At 31.5% G+C, this 19,233-nt stretch overlaps 1 protein-coding gene across 3 annotated transcripts; it reads left to right on the top strand.

Annotated features, from left to right (window-relative positions):
• Window positions 1–43: 43 nt before the first annotated feature.
• Window positions 44–18,611, top strand: LOC125071828 (vanin-like protein 1). Of its 3 annotated transcripts, none has more exons than XM_047682221.1 (10): window positions 44–158; window positions 8,130–8,246; window positions 8,618–8,740; window positions 10,082–10,254; window positions 10,560–10,774; window positions 10,990–11,076; window positions 11,248–11,351; window positions 11,654–11,845; window positions 17,681–17,805; window positions 18,056–18,611. In XM_047682221.1, the coding sequence occupies exons 1-10, from the start codon at window positions 105–107 to the stop codon at window positions 18,501–18,503; spliced, it is 1,638 nt and encodes a 545-aa protein (XP_047538177.1). In that variant the 5' UTR covers window positions 44–104; the 3' UTR covers window positions 18,504–18,611. The 3 variants fall into 3 exon arrangements, with proteins under 3 accessions (XP_047538177.1, XP_047538180.1, XP_047538178.1); XM_047682224.1 differs by lacking the exons at window positions 17,681–17,805; window positions 18,056–18,611 and adding exons at window positions 12,999–13,120; window positions 14,360–14,763; XM_047682222.1 differs by lacking the exon at window positions 44–158 and adding an exon at window positions 6,627–6,831.
• Window positions 18,612–19,233: the final 622 nt, after the last annotated feature.

The raw sequence follows: 19,233 nt of genomic DNA on the forward strand, positions 1-19,233 counted from the left end.
CCTTCTTGTATAATATATATATTGGACTAGGCATTGAAGGCGCGCCAGTTAGTGTCAGTGATAGCGAAAATCGAGACGATTCGCCGTTTTCCTCATATTAAATCATGGCGGGAATAAGTCTACTCATATTCATGTGTTTATTAGGATTTTCCACTCAGGTAATTAAGTATTTTAATATCGTTCGTTTCATAAATTGACCTTTAAATATAACTGAAATATTTCTCAAAGTTGTTCATTGATATTATATGTTTTTAAAGTTAAATATGTATATTTAATGTACAGATATAGTAGTCTATTATATTTAAATATTTTTTAGTGTGTGTGTGTGTGTGTGTACTAATACACGATAAAAAATTATACATATAGAAATACCTACAGAGCCATAAGCCTTGTACTATACACGCTAGCTAGTTGATTATAATCCGTAATATTTTCTAGTGGTGTACAGTATCGTATTTATATATATTTATATATAATTTGTTTATAATATAATTTTCAAAGATTGATATCATAACTAAAAAAAATATTACTGGATTTTTTTGCACGACTGTGCGACGTAGGATTATACCATATAAAATCATGACGCGGGTAATTTCACAGTTTATGTCCCGTAAACAGTAATTATATGTATGCGATAGAAACGAAAACACAATTTATTACATTATTATGAAGGCAAGGTTCTAGGGAAGCTGTAGCGGATCCCATCGTGGCAGTCCCCACTATGCCACCTTCGAATAGAATCAGAATCCATAAGAATCATGATCGTATCTTTAATGGGATTCTTGTTTTTCCAATTTAAATATAGTACATAACTTACTTCCTTAAATGTATATAGATTAAGATTAAAATGTTTAAAATCTATATAAGCGTTTATGTCGGATTAATGTTTGTATATATATCATTTATTGTAGAAGTAATTTAATACCGTTATAAATTTCCGAGATAACATGTCTTAAATTTTATCTAAATTAAACGATAAAACTAACACCAATCGTATAATTTGTTGAATTGAATTATTGAATAACAGTTTGAATGTAGGCTTTATAGTTCGGGCTGCAGAATGTGACTTGCAAATGTTTGATAACAAGTGGAATTGAAGATCAGGTCTCTTTGTTCATTAACAACATGATAATCTTTTAACTAATCGTAGTCCACTGCTTAAGCTCTTCAAAACGGGCTATAATAGTCTCCAGCCCTTCATTATAACGATTCAAATTTATAAAGAGTTCTCAAATTAAATAATCTGTTCACATCTTCCTCAAGGCTTGATCGTCAAAGTTATCCTTAAACGAAGTACAAAAACAAACGAAAATCTATTTGGCAACTAAATGTATAAATAATATCACATTTTTTTTGAAATTCTATAAATTAAAAACGCAGAAACAAAATACCCGCCACCATATTTAGATATTACACAGTCTTTTATGAAACAGTGTAGGTATGTCATGCGTGAAACCGATATTCTTTTATAATTTAAATAATAAAATATAAAACCACAAAAGTGTTTCATAGTAAGCAAGTAAGTACATAAAAAACACAAATTAAAAATGTACTTAATAAATAACAAATATTAATACTTAATATTAAAACGCGTCTGCTGCTGCCTGGCAGTGCTGGTACCGACCTCATAAAATCTCGGCGCGTGTACTGAATTAGGTATATCTTAGACAAATCTGTTTTCGAATTTTGATTTACTTTCCGAAGTCCTAAAAGACATTATTTTATTTATTTTTAGTTCACTAGCTGTTTCTAATTTTGAAGTCGGTTTAATTTTTTATAAATTATTTTTATTTTTAAACTTACTTTTAAGCTGCTCAGAATCTGGAAGAAGGAAGTATGTACCCTACACTCTCGTGCTTAGGAAACCAAGTAAAGCCGTTGGTCCTGCACCTGAACTCTTTACGGTCGTGTTTCTTGTCTCGCATGATAGGATTGAGGATATACAAACTGCACCTTTGTTGCTAACTATTGTATATTGTATATGAGAGCCGAGATGGCCCAGTGGTTAGAACGCGTGCATCTTAACCGATGATTTCGGGTTCAAACCCAGGCAGGCACCACTGAAATTTCATGTGCTTAATTTGTGTTTATAATTCATCTCGTGCTCGGCGGTGAAGGAAAACATCGTGAGGAAACCTGCATGTGTCTAATTTCAACGAAATTCAGCCACATGTGTATTCCGCCAACCCGCATTGGAGCAGCGTGGTGGAATATGCTCCAAACCTTCTCCTCAAAGGGAGAGGAGGCCTTTATCCCAGCAGTGGGACATTTACGGGCTGCTTATGTTTATGTATGTTTATTGTATATTTATAATAATATATTTAACTTTAAAGCAATGATTAATTTCATTTGTATAATATGATTAACTTAACTGTCGCTACCAATATTTCGAAATTTAAATTACGCAGATTTTTTAAGTTTATGTTAGAATTAAATTGTAATGTTTTACGAGCGATGTGTATGAGCGTGCGTATGATCATATCCTGTTGTTTTTTGCGTTTAAAAACAAAATTATCGTGAATCAGTTGTTATTTTTAATACTCATTTTTCAATTGTTAATAACAAATACAAATATTTAAATATGAATGTTTATGCCTATTGTAAATCGTGCTGCAGAGAAAAGTCATCTGAGTTTGAGGCAGTCAATATGCTCTATATGAGCAACCGTGTCGGAAGTGGTTTGCACGTTTTAAGATTATTATATTTACGTGAAAGACAAAGAACGACCTAGACAGCCAAAAAAGTTTGAAGATGAATTGGAGTTGGGGTTGAATTATCAACTGGAGAAAAACGCTGTAAATCTTTTCAAATGATCCAAAAGAAAGGGATTAAGTCACATATGAATCAAACTGGACGTTGAAAGGCGTTTTATAAAATGTGAATTTAACAGCACAAAAGAAAATGTTTAAATTTGTAAAAAATTGTAGAAAACTTGATAAAAATGAAAGAAAAAAATGGTTGTAATTAAAGTGAAGATATCTATATTTTTTTTATTTATTTATTGGATAACATCACATACATTACTCTGATCCCAATGTAAGTAGCTAAAGCACTTGTGTTATGGAAATCAGAAGTAACGACGGTACCACAAACACCCAGACCCAAGACAACATAGAAAACTAATGATTTTTTCTACATCGACTCGGCCGGGAATCGAACCCGGGTCCTCGGAGTGGCGTACCCATGAAAACCGGTGTACACACTACTCGACCACGGAGGTCGTCAAAAATTAATATTATACTTTATATTATTGTGTTATATTGATTGCAGGGTTTCATACGCATAACAATTCAATATTATAACTTCAACAGAAAGTAATTCCTGATGAGTGATGTCAATAATAAAAATATACAACATTTGTACTAAATGTTTATCAAAACGTAGATAGACTCTAAATTCCTCGGCATTATAAATGAGCTCATCACTCACACGGTAATAAATAGGTCATGAATATTTAGAAGACCATTCAAAAAGAACTAACAGCATTTTATTATAATACACTGTTATCCGCCCCGAAGTCCTTAAGATAAAACTCTATTACATCCGGAATTTTAATCAGTGAGATGAAAACATTTTCCGACATACGTGTTCGTCCGTACTTCACTGTGCCAAAGGTTTTATCTAGAGGTTTCTTGACCAATTAGATTTAAGCATTGGCCAGCATCTGTTCTCATTCTGTGCTAATGCTCATTAATCTAACTAATGTAGTGTTTATTGAAATATACGTTTACTGTTATTACGTTAAACCTAGTCTCGATTATTTCTCAATACTTTTGATTATACTAATATATTATTATTGTAAGGGTATCCTACTCACAAAATATACTCGTAAATCTCTTACGTAATGACAAATATATCATAGGATTTCTATTACTGACTTATATTATTTCTCTCAATCTGGTATTTCTAAAACTACGAGTACTAGTTCAAATTGCAAAATTTTAAGTGTTTAAGTGTTCTTTATTTAAACTTCATAATAGCAAAAGTTATTAAGGTGTAAGTCATGGCATGACAAATATATTTTATTATAAAATTTAAACTATGCCTGGAAATACGTAATAATAATAAATATAATATAACAATTTCCCTCTAAAATTGACCCCTAGGGCTGTACGAAATAAATCTTAGTTTGAGCACACATGTATTTATTTAAAGTTAACGTGGTGGCAGGGTTTTGCGCAAGCCCGTCTGGGTAAGCAGCAATACGTATTTTTTAATTTTATGGCTTGAAGGCCGAATAAGCCAGTGTAATTACTGGCACAAGGGACATAACATCTTAGCACCCAAGGTTGGTCACGCATTGGTGATGTAAGGAATGGTTAAAATTTTAGCGCCCATCAGGTGGCCCATTTGCCGGTCCATATAGGTATGTAGCATCAAAAAAAAAAAAATTCGGCTTCCATGTAAATATAATACTGCAAAATCAGTCACTACGGTTTTCCAAAATAGGATCGGCGGGTTAAAAAGTACGTAAATAATATATATCGTATTATAAATAATTTATTATTTATTTATTTATTTATTTATTTAACACTTTTTTGTACACCACAAGCACAATTACAAACGATTACAAAATATACAAACTAATAAACTAATGGTGAAACAAAAGGCGGCCTTATGGCTTATTAGCCATTTCTTCCAGACTACCTTGGGTTAGAGGATTGTGTTTGGAAGACAGTATAGGGTGGTGCAATTTAAAATACTCTTAAAATAAATACAACCTAAACACATACAAAAATAAATAACAGTAATAAATATTCAATAATATGCATACGTACATATATCAATAAATACATACATACATACATACTTACATTCATACAAACAAATACATATAAATACATACATACATACATACATACATACATATATATACATAATACATACTTATATGACGTTATTAAATATTTGTCATAATCATGTCGTCATCATTACTGTGATGAGAGATATAATTTATATTAAAAACAAATTAAATCACTTTTAAATTTATTTTACAATCAAGGATTCGTTAAAAAAAATTGAACAAAGAAGTATTAGACTTATTTACATAACTTATAATATAGAAGTACTTTTCCGACTTTACACTTTATTTTAATTAAACTTTACGTAGTATTGCCAACTGGGGTCAAAACAGTTTCCGTGATGACAACAAGCCAGGTGCTTAACGGTGTTTAACAGATGTTAGTGTAACAATATAGCTTGCATGTGCAATTTTTTTCATACTTATTTTTATATAGAGCATCAGATGATTGATTTATGTTCGTTCGCAAGTAATTTTGTTATCGTGCGAACAATTTTGGTAACCTAACCTAAACATATATACTAAGGCATATACTAAGGTAACAAACTAGGTTGCTGAATTGATAAGTGGTAACTCAAATAGGTAAGATGATCCGCGTCTGGATCAATTTCACCTACGTTATGGAATAATTTGTATGAATTGTAAAAAAAATGTTAAAGCTTTCGATATTCTAAAGCATTCAAACTATTTCAATAAATTCTCTGGAGTTCAGAACAGTGACGTCTTGGTGGGTAATATCAATGAAACCAAAAAGCGACGTTTGGAAATTTCTTATTGTCATCTCGAAATATTCCACGTGATTGGAATAAATATCTTTTCTCATGTTACAAGTCACCTGATCTCGAAACTAAAAGAAAAAGCGTCTTTGATACGACCTTTCTCTTTGCCTATAAAGAAAATGGCTCCTATCGCTCGCAAAGATTTTCCAAAAAGAAAGACTACTAATAACTGGTCACTTATATACTCAAATTTAATTCCAAAGAAAGTGAAGTGATAAAGAGGACAGTCTTGGAAAATTGTCATTGGGAGTGTTATGTATTCGCTCATCGATTTGCGATGTACGCAAAACATCAATCAAGATACAGTGCTGTCTTAGATATCCTTAACAACCCACCATATTCACCTGAGTTAGGCATTATTGATTTTTAAATATTGCCAATACAGTAGAAGCATATTTGTGGAACTAAATTCCGTTTTTTTTTTTCGGAGACAAATAATAGACTTTCATGATTGTTTCGTAACTTACTTACCAATAATTTATTGTGTCTTAGCACTTAATGCTGCCAGTTTTAAAAATAATATTTTTTTTTAAACTTATCTGCGCTCATTCCGGTTTTACATAAAGTATGCTTCTGACGTTAATGATTTCATTATCAACTCTACACAGTCGGAGAGTAATCTGTAAATAAGCATACTGTCTTAATATCAAATAAATACGGAATTTTTAATAGTATCTGAATGCCACAAACGTATAATTTTATTTGGAATCGGATACTTAATATCAGATACTGATTACGGATTTATGTACAAAGGCTCAATTTAAAAATATTAGTACGTAAAATTTTAAAACCTTCCAAAAATCATATATTTTTAAATTCTGTTTGTGTTTTGTTTTCGTTTTAAAATTAAATTATTCATAAAATTGTGTCTAATTTTAAACCTTATCTCGTAAATATCGATGTATATATTTTTTGTGTATACTTTGTATAAATACGTTTAACGTCGAAAGCGTCGAAGTGAATATTTAACATCTGAGAAGCGACTACATAGTTGTACATACATATTATGTGTAACGAAATATATGGCACGGCGTCGCATAAATACCTAGAACCAGTGTTGTATTGACTTGCTGGGAACGGAGACGTGTTTCGAGCCAAGAATTCACGCAATGCGTAAACCGATTCAACAATTGCAGTTTTATTCAGTTTTTTTTAGTCAAATGTTTATCTCTGTTTTGTGACGCTTATCAATATTTTAAGATGTTTTGGAGTCTGTTTATTGCTTTTCTTTGTGTCTCGTCTACGTATCAGGTAAGATCAACAAGCTATATATAGTAATTGGCCGGTAATTTTATAATGTTAATTATATTTAAATATCATGTTTTGGCTCTAAGTATATATTCTAACAACGGTACTCGAATTTATCAAAATAATCTTCAATAATTTGTTTTTAATTTAATTGAAACAAAAGCAGTTTTGACACTTATATTTTTTCTGAACAAAGAATTACTTATTATCATTTTGCTCAAGTCGTGATTCACTGGAAAGTATTTGCGGCCTAAATACATTCAGATTTTCAAACGAAGCACATGCTTATTGTTTTAATTTTTCGTACGAACTATTTAGTGATTAAATTGAAATTCCTTTAATAAGAGCTACGATAACATTGTAAACAATCAAACGCAGGATACGTTACAGTGATCATAATGGAAAGTCAGTAAAACAATTAACTATAACGTATTATTTGTTTGTAATTCAAGTTAATTTTGTATTTTTAATTTTTCCATGTGCATTCTTAATAAAATATTTTACATCTATTATTAAAAAATAAATAAATAGAAAAGCCAATTTTCTTGTGTTTTACTTAATTATTACGGCATTTTAAATATGCTTTGGGTTTAAATATAATAACCGACTAAAAAAATAAAAAAATGGTACCTATTAAAAATATCCAAAAAGATTAATTAATGGCTACATTTTGCAATAAAATGTTACCTTTTTGAAGTGAAAGTTTTTTTTTTAATCGTGTTAAGACACAATAATATATTTCATATTGCAAAATCGTCTGTCCTGACTGACAATCGTATATTATAATTTTGAAAAATTCGTTATTTAAATCTATATGAATTTTACCAATACGAAACCTGGCTAGCAAGAAAGTTTTAATAAATCCTTTATATTAATAAATAAAGTCATCTATTCAATAATTGAAAAATTTAGTAAAAATTGCCTATCACTATGATAAAATCTATAACGAATTTCAATCGTGGCTACTATTCTCAAGTATCTAGTCAAATTTGCAAGTAAAACTAACTACAGTGCACATAAAATTCGTTACTGTCCACATACGTGTACTCTCCGTTCCATGGTTGTCTCTCTACTCATAATACGAAGGGACAGCAATTCAACCCCATATTGTCAAAGGTAGAACTGATAGCATTTACGAGCATTTGGTTTAACATAGTTTCCGAACTCCGGCCTTGACCTAGTCCTGGACATCCCCCCGAAACGTATAATAATCTGCCACCATAAAAGCTAGACACTAGATGAACCAGGTTATTCGACGTGAATCGGTATATTGTTTCATATTTCTTTTTTATCGCTTGCAGCGCTCAACTCCTGAGGATACCAGCTACACGGCAGCGGTAGTCGAGTATCAAGTGCAATCAAATTCAACCATCAACTTGAAAAATTACGTTGTACTAATTCAAGATGCCAGTGCGCAGGTAACAATGTCCTTCGTATAATATTTTTTAGAATAAAAATACACATAGGTTTTTTTTAAGATTAATAGAAACCTTTATTTAGAGTCAGGAAGATGTTTTTATTTACTTCCTTATAAAACCAGAAGCATTGAATACAGCTGTCCATAACAAAGTCTTACTTATTACCATCTCCTCATCACCAAACAACGGAGCCATGACTCCGAAATGTGGTACTGTATTCCAATCAACATCAACAATGTTTAATATCAATTTACTAGAATATTAAATAAATATGATATACACTTAATATTCTTATCAAGATTCGGAAGGTTAAGTAATTTATGGACGAGCTATAATTTAAAAAGATAAAGTGTTATATTTTATGATTGTAGGGTGCAGATATCGTGGTGTTTCCTGAAATGACGCTGACAAGAAGAGAGAGTGTGGTTGTACCGATCAATGGTACACTAAAGGAGTACCCTATTCCAGCGTTACAACCTGAAATGTATGATGAGGTAAGGTTACACTATTAACATTATCATTATACTACACTGATGGTCCAATGATGTGTGGGTCGCTCAGATAAGAATAAAGTACTCCCATCTGAATACCATCGTATAGTTCTTAAGACTTCATAAATATAGAAAAAAAATCAGGGTGGAGATTTGAATTTTAATAAGATTCCATAAAATATTTTAGATTATTCTGCAACTTTTCAAGTATGAATCAGTTCAGTAAACATTCCTCATAATCTTATCTCATCCACTTAAAAATAATATCATATTATCACAATATAGCTGGTTATTGCAATGGTCACCAGAAATTTTATACTTCGGTAACAAGCATCCACTCTCATCATTAAATAGATAACAAAGTCGCTTACCGCTATCTGTCCCTGTGTATGCTTAGATCTTTAAAATTGCACAACGGATTTTGATGCGCTTTTTTAATAGATAGATTGAATCAAGAGGAAGTTTTATGTGTATAATATATGCAAAATATAGTAGGGAAACACTGATTATTGTAGGTTTTCTAAAGTGATGTAATTAAACACATTTTTTTGCGCTTACATTGCAAACGCTGGCCAAATTCACGAGATAGATCAAAAGAAAGTACTACAGTATTGTACACCTTAAAAAGACCTTCATGGCTATGGTATATGTCTCTTAGGGATAACCCACAAAAACCATTTTACATCCTTTACTATTTGCGAGAAATAATGGTTTATTTTCGAAGCGATTTTAAGCAATACAGCATTAATCCTTATCCAATTAAGTACTTTAAATACATTGTGCATTTAATATAGATCAATATGGCCCTTAAAAGCATGTAATTTAAATGAATATTTTCGAAAATATTACAGATTTAAAACGCATTAAACACGGTTCGTATTGTCTAATGATTGAAAAACTGTGAACGTTGTAAGACATTCTGTAGTATATTTAGTATCAGCATCGCACCCGTGCATACCATGTGCATATGTTGGAACGAAGTTGCTCTTGCTGTATATTACACTTAATATTTAATACTTTAAATAATAGACGCGAAGCAATTAATTAACGTTTGAGAATAATTAAATGACAAGAACAATTGTATAAAACCGCATAGAAAGAGAGAAGATAAGTAACGCTTTTCCCCTTACGTAACGATTTCTGTCAGTTCACTCTACTGTAAATTGCGTAAAAGAACTTCGTTCCAATAATGTACAGAAATGACTATGCGTTGAACATTGTCGTGATGTGGTTGTTATGAGCTACTGACTTTGTCATGGTTTATTTTGAGTTATCATTAACATCCAAAAAACTATCCATGTTTTTCTATTTGAATTAAGTCAAGCTTCATGATCATATCCTCAGATCCTGGTCTCCATATCAGAAGCAGCTAGACAAAACCAGATCTACGTAGTTATCAACGTACAAGAGGTTCTTAACTGCACTGACGATGCAACAGTGGAGTACTGTCCGGAACGGAAGCTGTATTTGTTCAACACTAACGTTGTTTTCGACCGAAATGGAGCTGTAATTGACAGGTATATATATTATTATTATAAAATTGGGAAAGTAGCTTTGTCTGTTCCCTCTTCAAATTAAAGCCGCTGGACCGATTTAAATTAAAGTTGATATGGAGATAATTTAATTCTCGGATAAGGCCTACTTATTTTAATTCATCCCTCGAGAAAGTAAAATTGAGGGTGACGGTGTTTGTGCAATATTTAAGTTTCATAAATTTCGTGCGAGTATAGTCGCAGATTTAGTTAGTATCCTATAACGAAACTTAATACATTCGATATAATAAGTATTATTTCACTGAAAGTTACTGTTTATAATATTACAGATATCGTAAGATCAATCTATTTGGTGAAGCAACACGGACGCCTGCATTGACGCCTGACTTAGGAATATTTGAGACGGACTTTGGTGTAACGTTCGGTCACTACATATGCTTCGACCTCATGTTCCAAGTGCCAGCTGTGCAAGTGGTCGAGAAGAAAAACATCACGGATATCGTATTTACGACGATGTGGTTCTCAGAAATGCCTTATTTAACTGGTGAGTCTTTTGTTTGTGTTTTTTTAGGTAGCACAGAGTAATAATGCACCAATTAGAGAATTAGGAATAGAATAATACTAAGTTTTGCTCTTTGTCGTTAGAATTCTTGGCTTCTTTTAATATATTGTCATACCATATTGTTATTAAATCAGTGTAATTAATAGATATTCCAATTTTTATTACATACATCATAAATCGTGAATCTTTACTTTCAGCTGTTCAAATTCAACAGGCGTACGCACATTCTATGAATGTAAATTTTCTTGCATCCGGAGCTAACAATGTAGGCGTTGGTAGTGCAGGTGAGATTTATTTTGCTCAAAATTAATTCAATCAAACTCTCAAGTCTTCAGATTATGCAAATATAATGTCGTTAATTTTTTTTTTTTTTGTAAACTTCACTTACTTATATCGTTTTTATTTAAACATTATTGATGATCTTATGAGTTTAAATCCTTGCCTTTGTATTTTAGGGTCAGGTATCTACTCTGGAAAAGCTGGTGCCCTAATAAGTATTATGCCAGGAGTACCGACCACAAGATTGCTCGTTTCTAAAGTACCTAAAGTTCCTGGAGAGGTAAATATTATGAAAATTAAATTTTATCTAAATTGAAAGTGAAATAATATTTATTGATAATTTGTATGTAATATTAAAAAAAACACATTTTTATAATTCAAATAAAATAAAATCAAATCCCTTTATTAAATATAGAAGCATAACACTTATTTATAGATTGTCATTTTAAATTCTACCATCTTTCTATCTTAACAATTAAGCTTTAGTGACGGAAATAATAATGTTAATTAAAAAAATATTTATCACAATCTCAATTGGTTTTAATAATACAAATTTATTACGATGACGTTTTTACATTTAAGGTGGAGGGTACATATCCAGGTCCAATTTACGATGATCCATCCACCCATGATGACTTGATTCTGATAACGGATCCATCTTTGCCTTCTCACGTGACGAGGTTGCTGAGGGAAGAGTCTGAAGACTTTACACTTTTCGATAAAGATGTCTTGTGTCACTTCCAAGTTAAGTTGCGCAAAAGGGCTGGAGCAACAGTGAGTTTATTTTGAGAATCATTTTGATCCGCTTCTATTTTTATTGCATCCGCTTGAATATATTATAGCAGAGTTAATAGAATTATTTTGTTCTTCAAACCATTACGTTGCTTATTAAAAAATTACAATATTATTAGGAGCAAAGGCACTAAATGTTATAACATTAACTCTTATATTTTATAATCAAAAGTTAATTGATATTATTCGACGCATTATGAATCGAATAACATAACTTCTTATGCATCAAATTCATAAAAAAGATATCAGAACATATGATCTTTTTGTATTTACTGTAGCGATAAAACAAATATCTATGAAAATAGAAATGAATTTCAATGTTTTAATCAATTTGGTCAATATAGAAAATTGAATTACCATATTTTATCGGCCATTAAAATTTCAATTGATTGTAGTTTCCGTTTCGGAGCGAAAATAAATCACATGTTGGTTTTTTATCACGCTTAAATTGCATGACTTTAAATATTCTTACTAAAGATTTATCATACAGTACTTTAACCTAACCTGAATTTAACCTTTAGTTGTAACTAACATTCTTGAATGTAGTGAAGTGTAGTGCATGATAGTAATGACGCTTTATACCTATATTAACCTCGGAGACTTAAAGGTAAGTAAACTTATTTTGCATAGTTTAATTATAATTTAAGTGTGTTAGAATTAATATACAATAATAAGATAACACACTCTGTTTCCAATTCCTTATGTAAAAATATTATTCAACAACATTCCGTAATATTCAGTCATTGGGTTTTCTCTGATGCATCAACAGATAAAAAATGATACTTATTATTTCTAATAATCATTGACCTAAGCTAATTAAAAAAATGTTAATGCATCCAAGGGTCTATAACTTTTTAGTACGTATAATATGTATTATTTATCCACCTACTGTTTTTCGCTGAAAAATATATTTATAACTCGGTGAAGAGAGGGGCATGGGAGTCTTGGTCATATTAACCACTAAAATCGTTATATTAAGACGCCACGCATATTACCCACAATAAGGCATGGAGGAATGGGCATTAGTCTGCATCTTTCTTGCAAACTAAAATAGTCTCGGTTTTATTAACGGATTAAAATTGATTCGTTTTTATATGTAGAGTATATACCATAATTGCTTAACACATATTTTCAGGGTCCATTTTATAGAGCTTTTGTCCAGGACGGCGTAAACGTATACGCTAAACGACCTGTTGGCAATGTAGGTTGCCTTATAGTTGCTTGTAAGACTGAAGATCCGAAAAGCTGCGCGTACAGGTAAAAGTTACAATATAATAATATACAATACAGGTTATTGATGTAGTAGGTAGATTGGCAAAAGAGCCATGGTAAGTGGTCATCACAGTTCCTAAACATTTTTTTTTATGGCATTGGTTGGCGGACGAGCATATGGGCCACCTGATGGTAAGTGGTCACCACCGCCCATAGACAAAGGCACTGTAAGAAATATTATCCATTCCTTACATCACCTATGCGCCACCAAACTTAGGAGCTAAGATTTTATGTTCCTTGTGCCTGTGATTACACTGGCTCACTCACCCTTCTATGGGTTATGAATGGGTGGCACCTACCAGACGGGCTTGCACAAAGCCCTACCACCAAGTAAAATTGGCAATGGAAGAAATATTAACCAACCCTTAAGTCATCACCAACCTTGACCAACCTTGTGAAATACTATGATATGTACCGGTAGATATACCGCACTTTATCTTCAAGCCGGAACCCAAAAACTATTTATTGTAGTTCCGTAGAATATTGATGACTATTTTTATATATACACCCGGTAAGAATGTGACTCAACTACACTTGATTTTAAGTTGTATTGGAGTAAGTTCACGAAGACGGCCAATACAGTAGGTAGAATGAACTGCGCTAGTCGCTTGAGTCGATTATAGCTGATCAGGTAATACAAAGCACCACGTAAAATTTAATAAATAATTGCCCTCAGTGCGAGTTAAAACTATTTTGTTTGACATCTTAGTTTAGATGCTTGAAATTGTATTCATAAATAGATGCTTTACTATGGTAAGGTAAAGTTACGATGATTTTATATCTGAATTTAGTTAAATGAAGAAGATTATATAATGAGATTGAAATTAGGAGAATATGATATATGGGACTTAGGGAAGTAGCTCGAAATGCCTAAGGCTTAAGATTACATTTTTGTCACTTGGAATAAATGACATATTTTGTCATGTAAAAATTTCTAATGATTTTTAGTGACAGTCAATTTAAGTGACTGCTTAGACCGTAGCCAATGTAAAGATCTCAAGTGGCGCGTTATTCTGACGCAATCGACTGATATTATAATAACGTTAGCGAATTTTCACAAAATATACATTAATTATATATCTAAAGGTTCCTCGTGATTTGGAGAAATAACAGAATGGAAATCTACATTTAAATTTCTGACGTACACTTGCATAGTATAATATACATAGATTTGGATGTTGTGTAGACATAATTTATTGATAATAATTGTTATTAAATTTTCAGATTCAAAAAAACCGAAGAGAACATTGTTGTTGAGAAATTAGAAATAGAAATGACGACTTACAGCAAGCATTACAACAGCACATTAAATTGTGACGACATAATGTACTACCCTACTTCAATGAGAAATAATAAATTTCCACTGAATCCGATAAACTTTACATATACCATGAATGAAACCCCGAAAGAATCCGAAGAAAATAACGAAATTTTAAAACAAAAGACTCGTGAACATATAACATACAAATTAAACTCTCCTCAAAAGGAACTCGTATCGTTTGGAGTTTGGGGTAGAATATTTAATAGAGACGGAAAAATATCATATAATCCATCTAACGATGATATCAATAAATACATTGAAATCGAAAATCATATTTTTGATATTGGAGATAAAAAAAAACATTAAGAACGTATAATTTAATTTCATTAAATTAAAAAAAATAATAAAAACAATTAAAATACTGATAGTATTTTAATTGTTTTAGTAAATATAATGTATAAGCGAAAAAAATACTTAGCGAAAATATTAACGAAATTACGCTTAAAATGTGATATTGGTTTGTTTCTTTTTTTTTAATTGTGTGACCAAGAAAACTTGACAAGTGTGTTTTATTTTAATTATAAGGTTTTATAAGTGATTATTAAATATTCAGAACAAAAATGTTAATTATTTATTTAATACGATCGAGCAATCAATTAACAATAACACGTTCGAGCGATCGTGAACTTACCTCGGATGCGGGGGCGAAAACATAATGCCACGTTGATATTTCATAAACAAATTGATAGGTGGATGAGACAAATATATATTTCTATTTATTTATTCAAATACTACCCCAATTGACAAACTCATATAGTACGGAATCATTTCTGATACTAACGCACTGAATATTAATTTTGATATTGGTGTGCGATACGTACGATTCTGATTCGTACTATCACAACTGATCATCATCATCCGCCTGCCTTACCCCAATTTTACTTGGGGTCGGCGCAGCATGTCTTGTTCTTCCATACTTCTCTGTCGGACGTCATCTCAAAAGTTAAATTATTTCTAACCATATCGTCTTTCACACAATCCATCCATCGTTTTAGAACTGATCATCAAAGAATTTAAGAAGACTTTTAAATACGAAAACACCCCTATCAAAATCATGACACACTGATCAGTGTAGGTATTCTGTAAGAAGAAACTCGAAACTCACCGCTGAACACTAAAATAATTGTAATATAAATAGGATTAATGTATCAAAATGGTGTATCACTGAAATTCGAACATTTCACGAGTAAGATACAAAGTGAATTCTTACAAAATCCGATGCAGATAAAGATAAAGTATCGTTTTTAGTGATTTTGCATTTTCAAGTCATAAATAGTTTTTAGAGATACACACATTTGAAAAATGGCTAAACATAAAACACGAAGCAAAACATAAAAAGCCGGGATATGGAGACGAAAACCAAAATCATAAAATAAAATAAAATTGTGACATCGATATTTGATTGAAATTTATTTTACGTTACTCATAATATTTTAAGTTGTTGCGGCTAGTATTATTACTGCCTGCACTGATACACTTTAAATAACCCATACAATATTTTTACAAACCCCATAAAATATAACAAGACTATGATTCATATAGATGCCATATCTACATGGAAATATCAAAATTTTACAGAAAAATTAAGTTGTTGTTACTTTTTAGAAATGATACGTGCCGTAGAAACGACGTGTCTAACGAATCGGATCTGATTCGTTTCGTAAATTAGAATATTTTCCGATTACGAACTTAGCTATCAACGTGTTAAAATTATCAATTAACGAAATTCATCTTTCATTTCTTTTGAGTTTTATTTGTATCATAAAATGTAACCACCTAAGGCGTCTTTTGCCTTTGAAGAGAACGTTTACACTGCGTTGCTTCAGTAATAGTTAGTCCACAAATTAATGAATTCTCTGTTGATTAATTAATATAATAATTTAAATTTGGAATGTCAGTTATATTTATTTAGATTGAATTGTGTCATATTTATTTATTCCGTAAAAATCACTCGAAGAAGTAACATGTCCAGTTGTCTGACATAACTTATATATGGATTTTATATAAATATCATATTGATTAGGTACATTTCATCAAAAATAAATTCAAAAATGTTAAGTTAAAATAAATAGTTTTCTAATCAGTCCTTAAGTATCTTCTTCGGTTTGAAGTGATCCCATTAGTCACACCTAGCATTCAAGATCCTTACGATGTTCTTCTTCATCGCCTAGACTGAGAAGTAATAAAAACATGCGATAATTCAGTAGTGTTTGCGCATTGTACCTGCAGTCTCCGGTTAAAATATATATGATCTAGTCATTTCGGCCATTGTTATTAGATAATCTAAACCAATACGGCAATAATTTCAGGCGAGAGTTAAGGATCAAAAAAAAATATGTTCCAAAAGCTTGGAAAATTAAAGTTTTGCCTCCGAATAAACTATGCGATGCATTTATATAACTCTACAAACTATGAATTGTTAAACTTCATAATCGTCCTTAGATTAATATTTTAATCTGTTATTAGTTCCATGTTCCTGTTCCATGTTCCATGTTGTTTTTATTAAGAGCATCAGTAGATCACAAGTAGATGTTCAACTGAAGAGACGACAGACAGATTTTCAGATATAATGTTATTTCAAACGTATCGTTTCCGTATGTTCACTTAATTCCAGTAGCTTTCTCTTCTCCGCTAACTTCAGATCGAAGCACTCCAAATGTCTCATATAGAAGTCCTCATCTAATTTAATTTAATACGTATCTTTATTTAGATAATCAATGTTATTATGTAACACTTATAATAACTAAATCAAAATTTCTCAAAATACTTTCTAGTTCGTCTCTTACCAGACAAAAAAGGTCTGTTATAGCTTGGGACGTCTGCCGTCAATCATTTCGATATGACACAGATACATAAATTTGTAATCATTTTTTTTTGGCATAGGTTGGCGGCCACCTGATGATAAGTGGTTACCACCGCTCATAGACAAAGGCGCTGTAAGAAACATTAACCATTTCTTACATCACCTATGCGCTACCAACCTAGGGAACTAAGATGTTATGTCCCTTTTGCCTGTGATTACGCTGGCTCACTCACCCTTCTAACCGGAACACAACAATAAAGACTACTGTTATTTGGCGGTTATTTGGTTGTTATTTGGTTTAATATCAATTTATAGATTAAGATCTCTTCTCTAAAAGTAATAATAATAATAAGTAATCTCTATTAGACATAATAACATATGCGAAACATGAATTGATTTCATATTCACTTTCTTGTTTTAGAATTATAGATACAGAGCCGCAGCCTTCAGTGGTGTGCGAAGCTACAGCGGCGTAGCCACTGGTGGAACTAGAATGTGCTCCGTATTCGCTTGCACCGGAGACACTATTGATACTTGTGGAAAAAGGTACCAATAGTACTATTATCGCTTTTACTCATTGTGTTGTTAAATCCTATGAACATTTACTTCTATAGTACTTTTTATAATATATAATAATTAAGCAAAGGGATTTCGATTTAAAAAAAATTACTGCTTTTTACAAATTGTTATATATTTAACAACATTGATTGTTTAACGCGACACCCATTTTTTAGATTTGAGTGGGATGTAAAAATGTCTGAAATATCAGAGTGTTTAATATAGAAAATGTTTACAGATTCGATAAATTCGAACCGAATACAACAGGAATTTTTGACGAACTTCGTATTACTGCAACTGTACCAGAACCTACAGTCAACGAGGGACTTAATGCAAGCGAAGCCGCTTACTTCCCAATATCATTAGACACAGCAATCATGCCTCTGAAAACAAATGACTATACTTTTGAAAAAATAACAATCTTTGACATAGTAACTATTATTACAATGGATTTGAAGAATTTTGATGCTGAATTATATACATTTTCTGTTTGGGGTAGACAATACACAACGGATGGTCAAACAGCTACTCCACCGGTTGAACAAAACGATGACGATGGTAGTAGTACTGATACCACAGTGCCCCCCGCCACAACTGATGATGATAATGGCCCTGGGGCAGCAGTGACGAACAGTATTAGTGTAACATTATTAGTGGCAGTTATAATGATACTTTTATGGCAATGATTTAAGATTACGCCATCTTTAAATAAAAATATACGCGTTACCTTATTATTGGCTGTTCTTAGGAGTAATTTTTATTTATTAAACTGCACGAACACTTGAGTGAAGTTATTTCCTGTTTGTGTAATTGTTTTTAAGTATTATTGTTAATAAAATAGTATTAAAAAGTAAATAGTTGTTGAATAAAAATCGTATGTTTTTTTTTAATTATTCGTATTGAGTGCTTAATAAAAAATCCAGAGATTAATCCATCACATGGCTCCCCTTCGGATTGGTGGGCAAGATATAAACGAGAGAATATGTCAGAGATTTACGTGACACATTCTATCATGACATGTTGTTTTATCTTTGTTTTCCTTCACTTCCTAAAAATAATGTCAAATCAAACAAAAATTCTACGGCTTCCCAGATTTGCCCGTTATCTTACGTTTAAATCTATGTATTCTATCGATCTTTTTGTTAACACCAGTTGTATGAGAACTGTGATATATTGTCCCTTTTGCTTGCAGTTCCACTGGCTTACCCTTGAAACGGAAACAACAGTATTAAGCATTTCATGACGGTAGAATATATTATGAGTAGTAGCGACCCAAACTACTACCAAATATAAAATTCAATTTTAGAAGACATTTGTACATTTTACATTATATTATGACCTATTCATATATACATAAGTATAGTATAATATCAGTATATTATGAATAATATAACAAGTTGATGTTATCAGTTTCAA

Source organism: Vanessa atalanta, chromosome 20, assembly GCF_905147765.1.
Source record: "Vanessa atalanta chromosome 20, ilVanAtal1.2, whole genome shotgun sequence".
Taxonomy (NCBI): Eukaryota; Metazoa; Arthropoda; class Insecta; order Lepidoptera; family Nymphalidae; genus Vanessa; species Vanessa atalanta.

Coding starts and splice junctions, on each gene's coding strand:
- LOC125071828 (XM_047682221.1), top strand. CDS start 105: ATGGCGGGAATAAGTCTACTCATATTCATGTGTTTATTAGGATTTTCC. Junction 11,077..11,247: donor TGTAGGCGTTGGTAGTGCAG/GTGAGATTTATT, acceptor TTTGTATTTTAG/GGTCAGGTATCTACTCTGGA. Junction 11,846..17,680: donor GCAAAAGGGCTGGAGCAACA/GTGAGTTTATTT, acceptor TTCTTGTTTTAG/AATTATAGATACAGAGCCGC.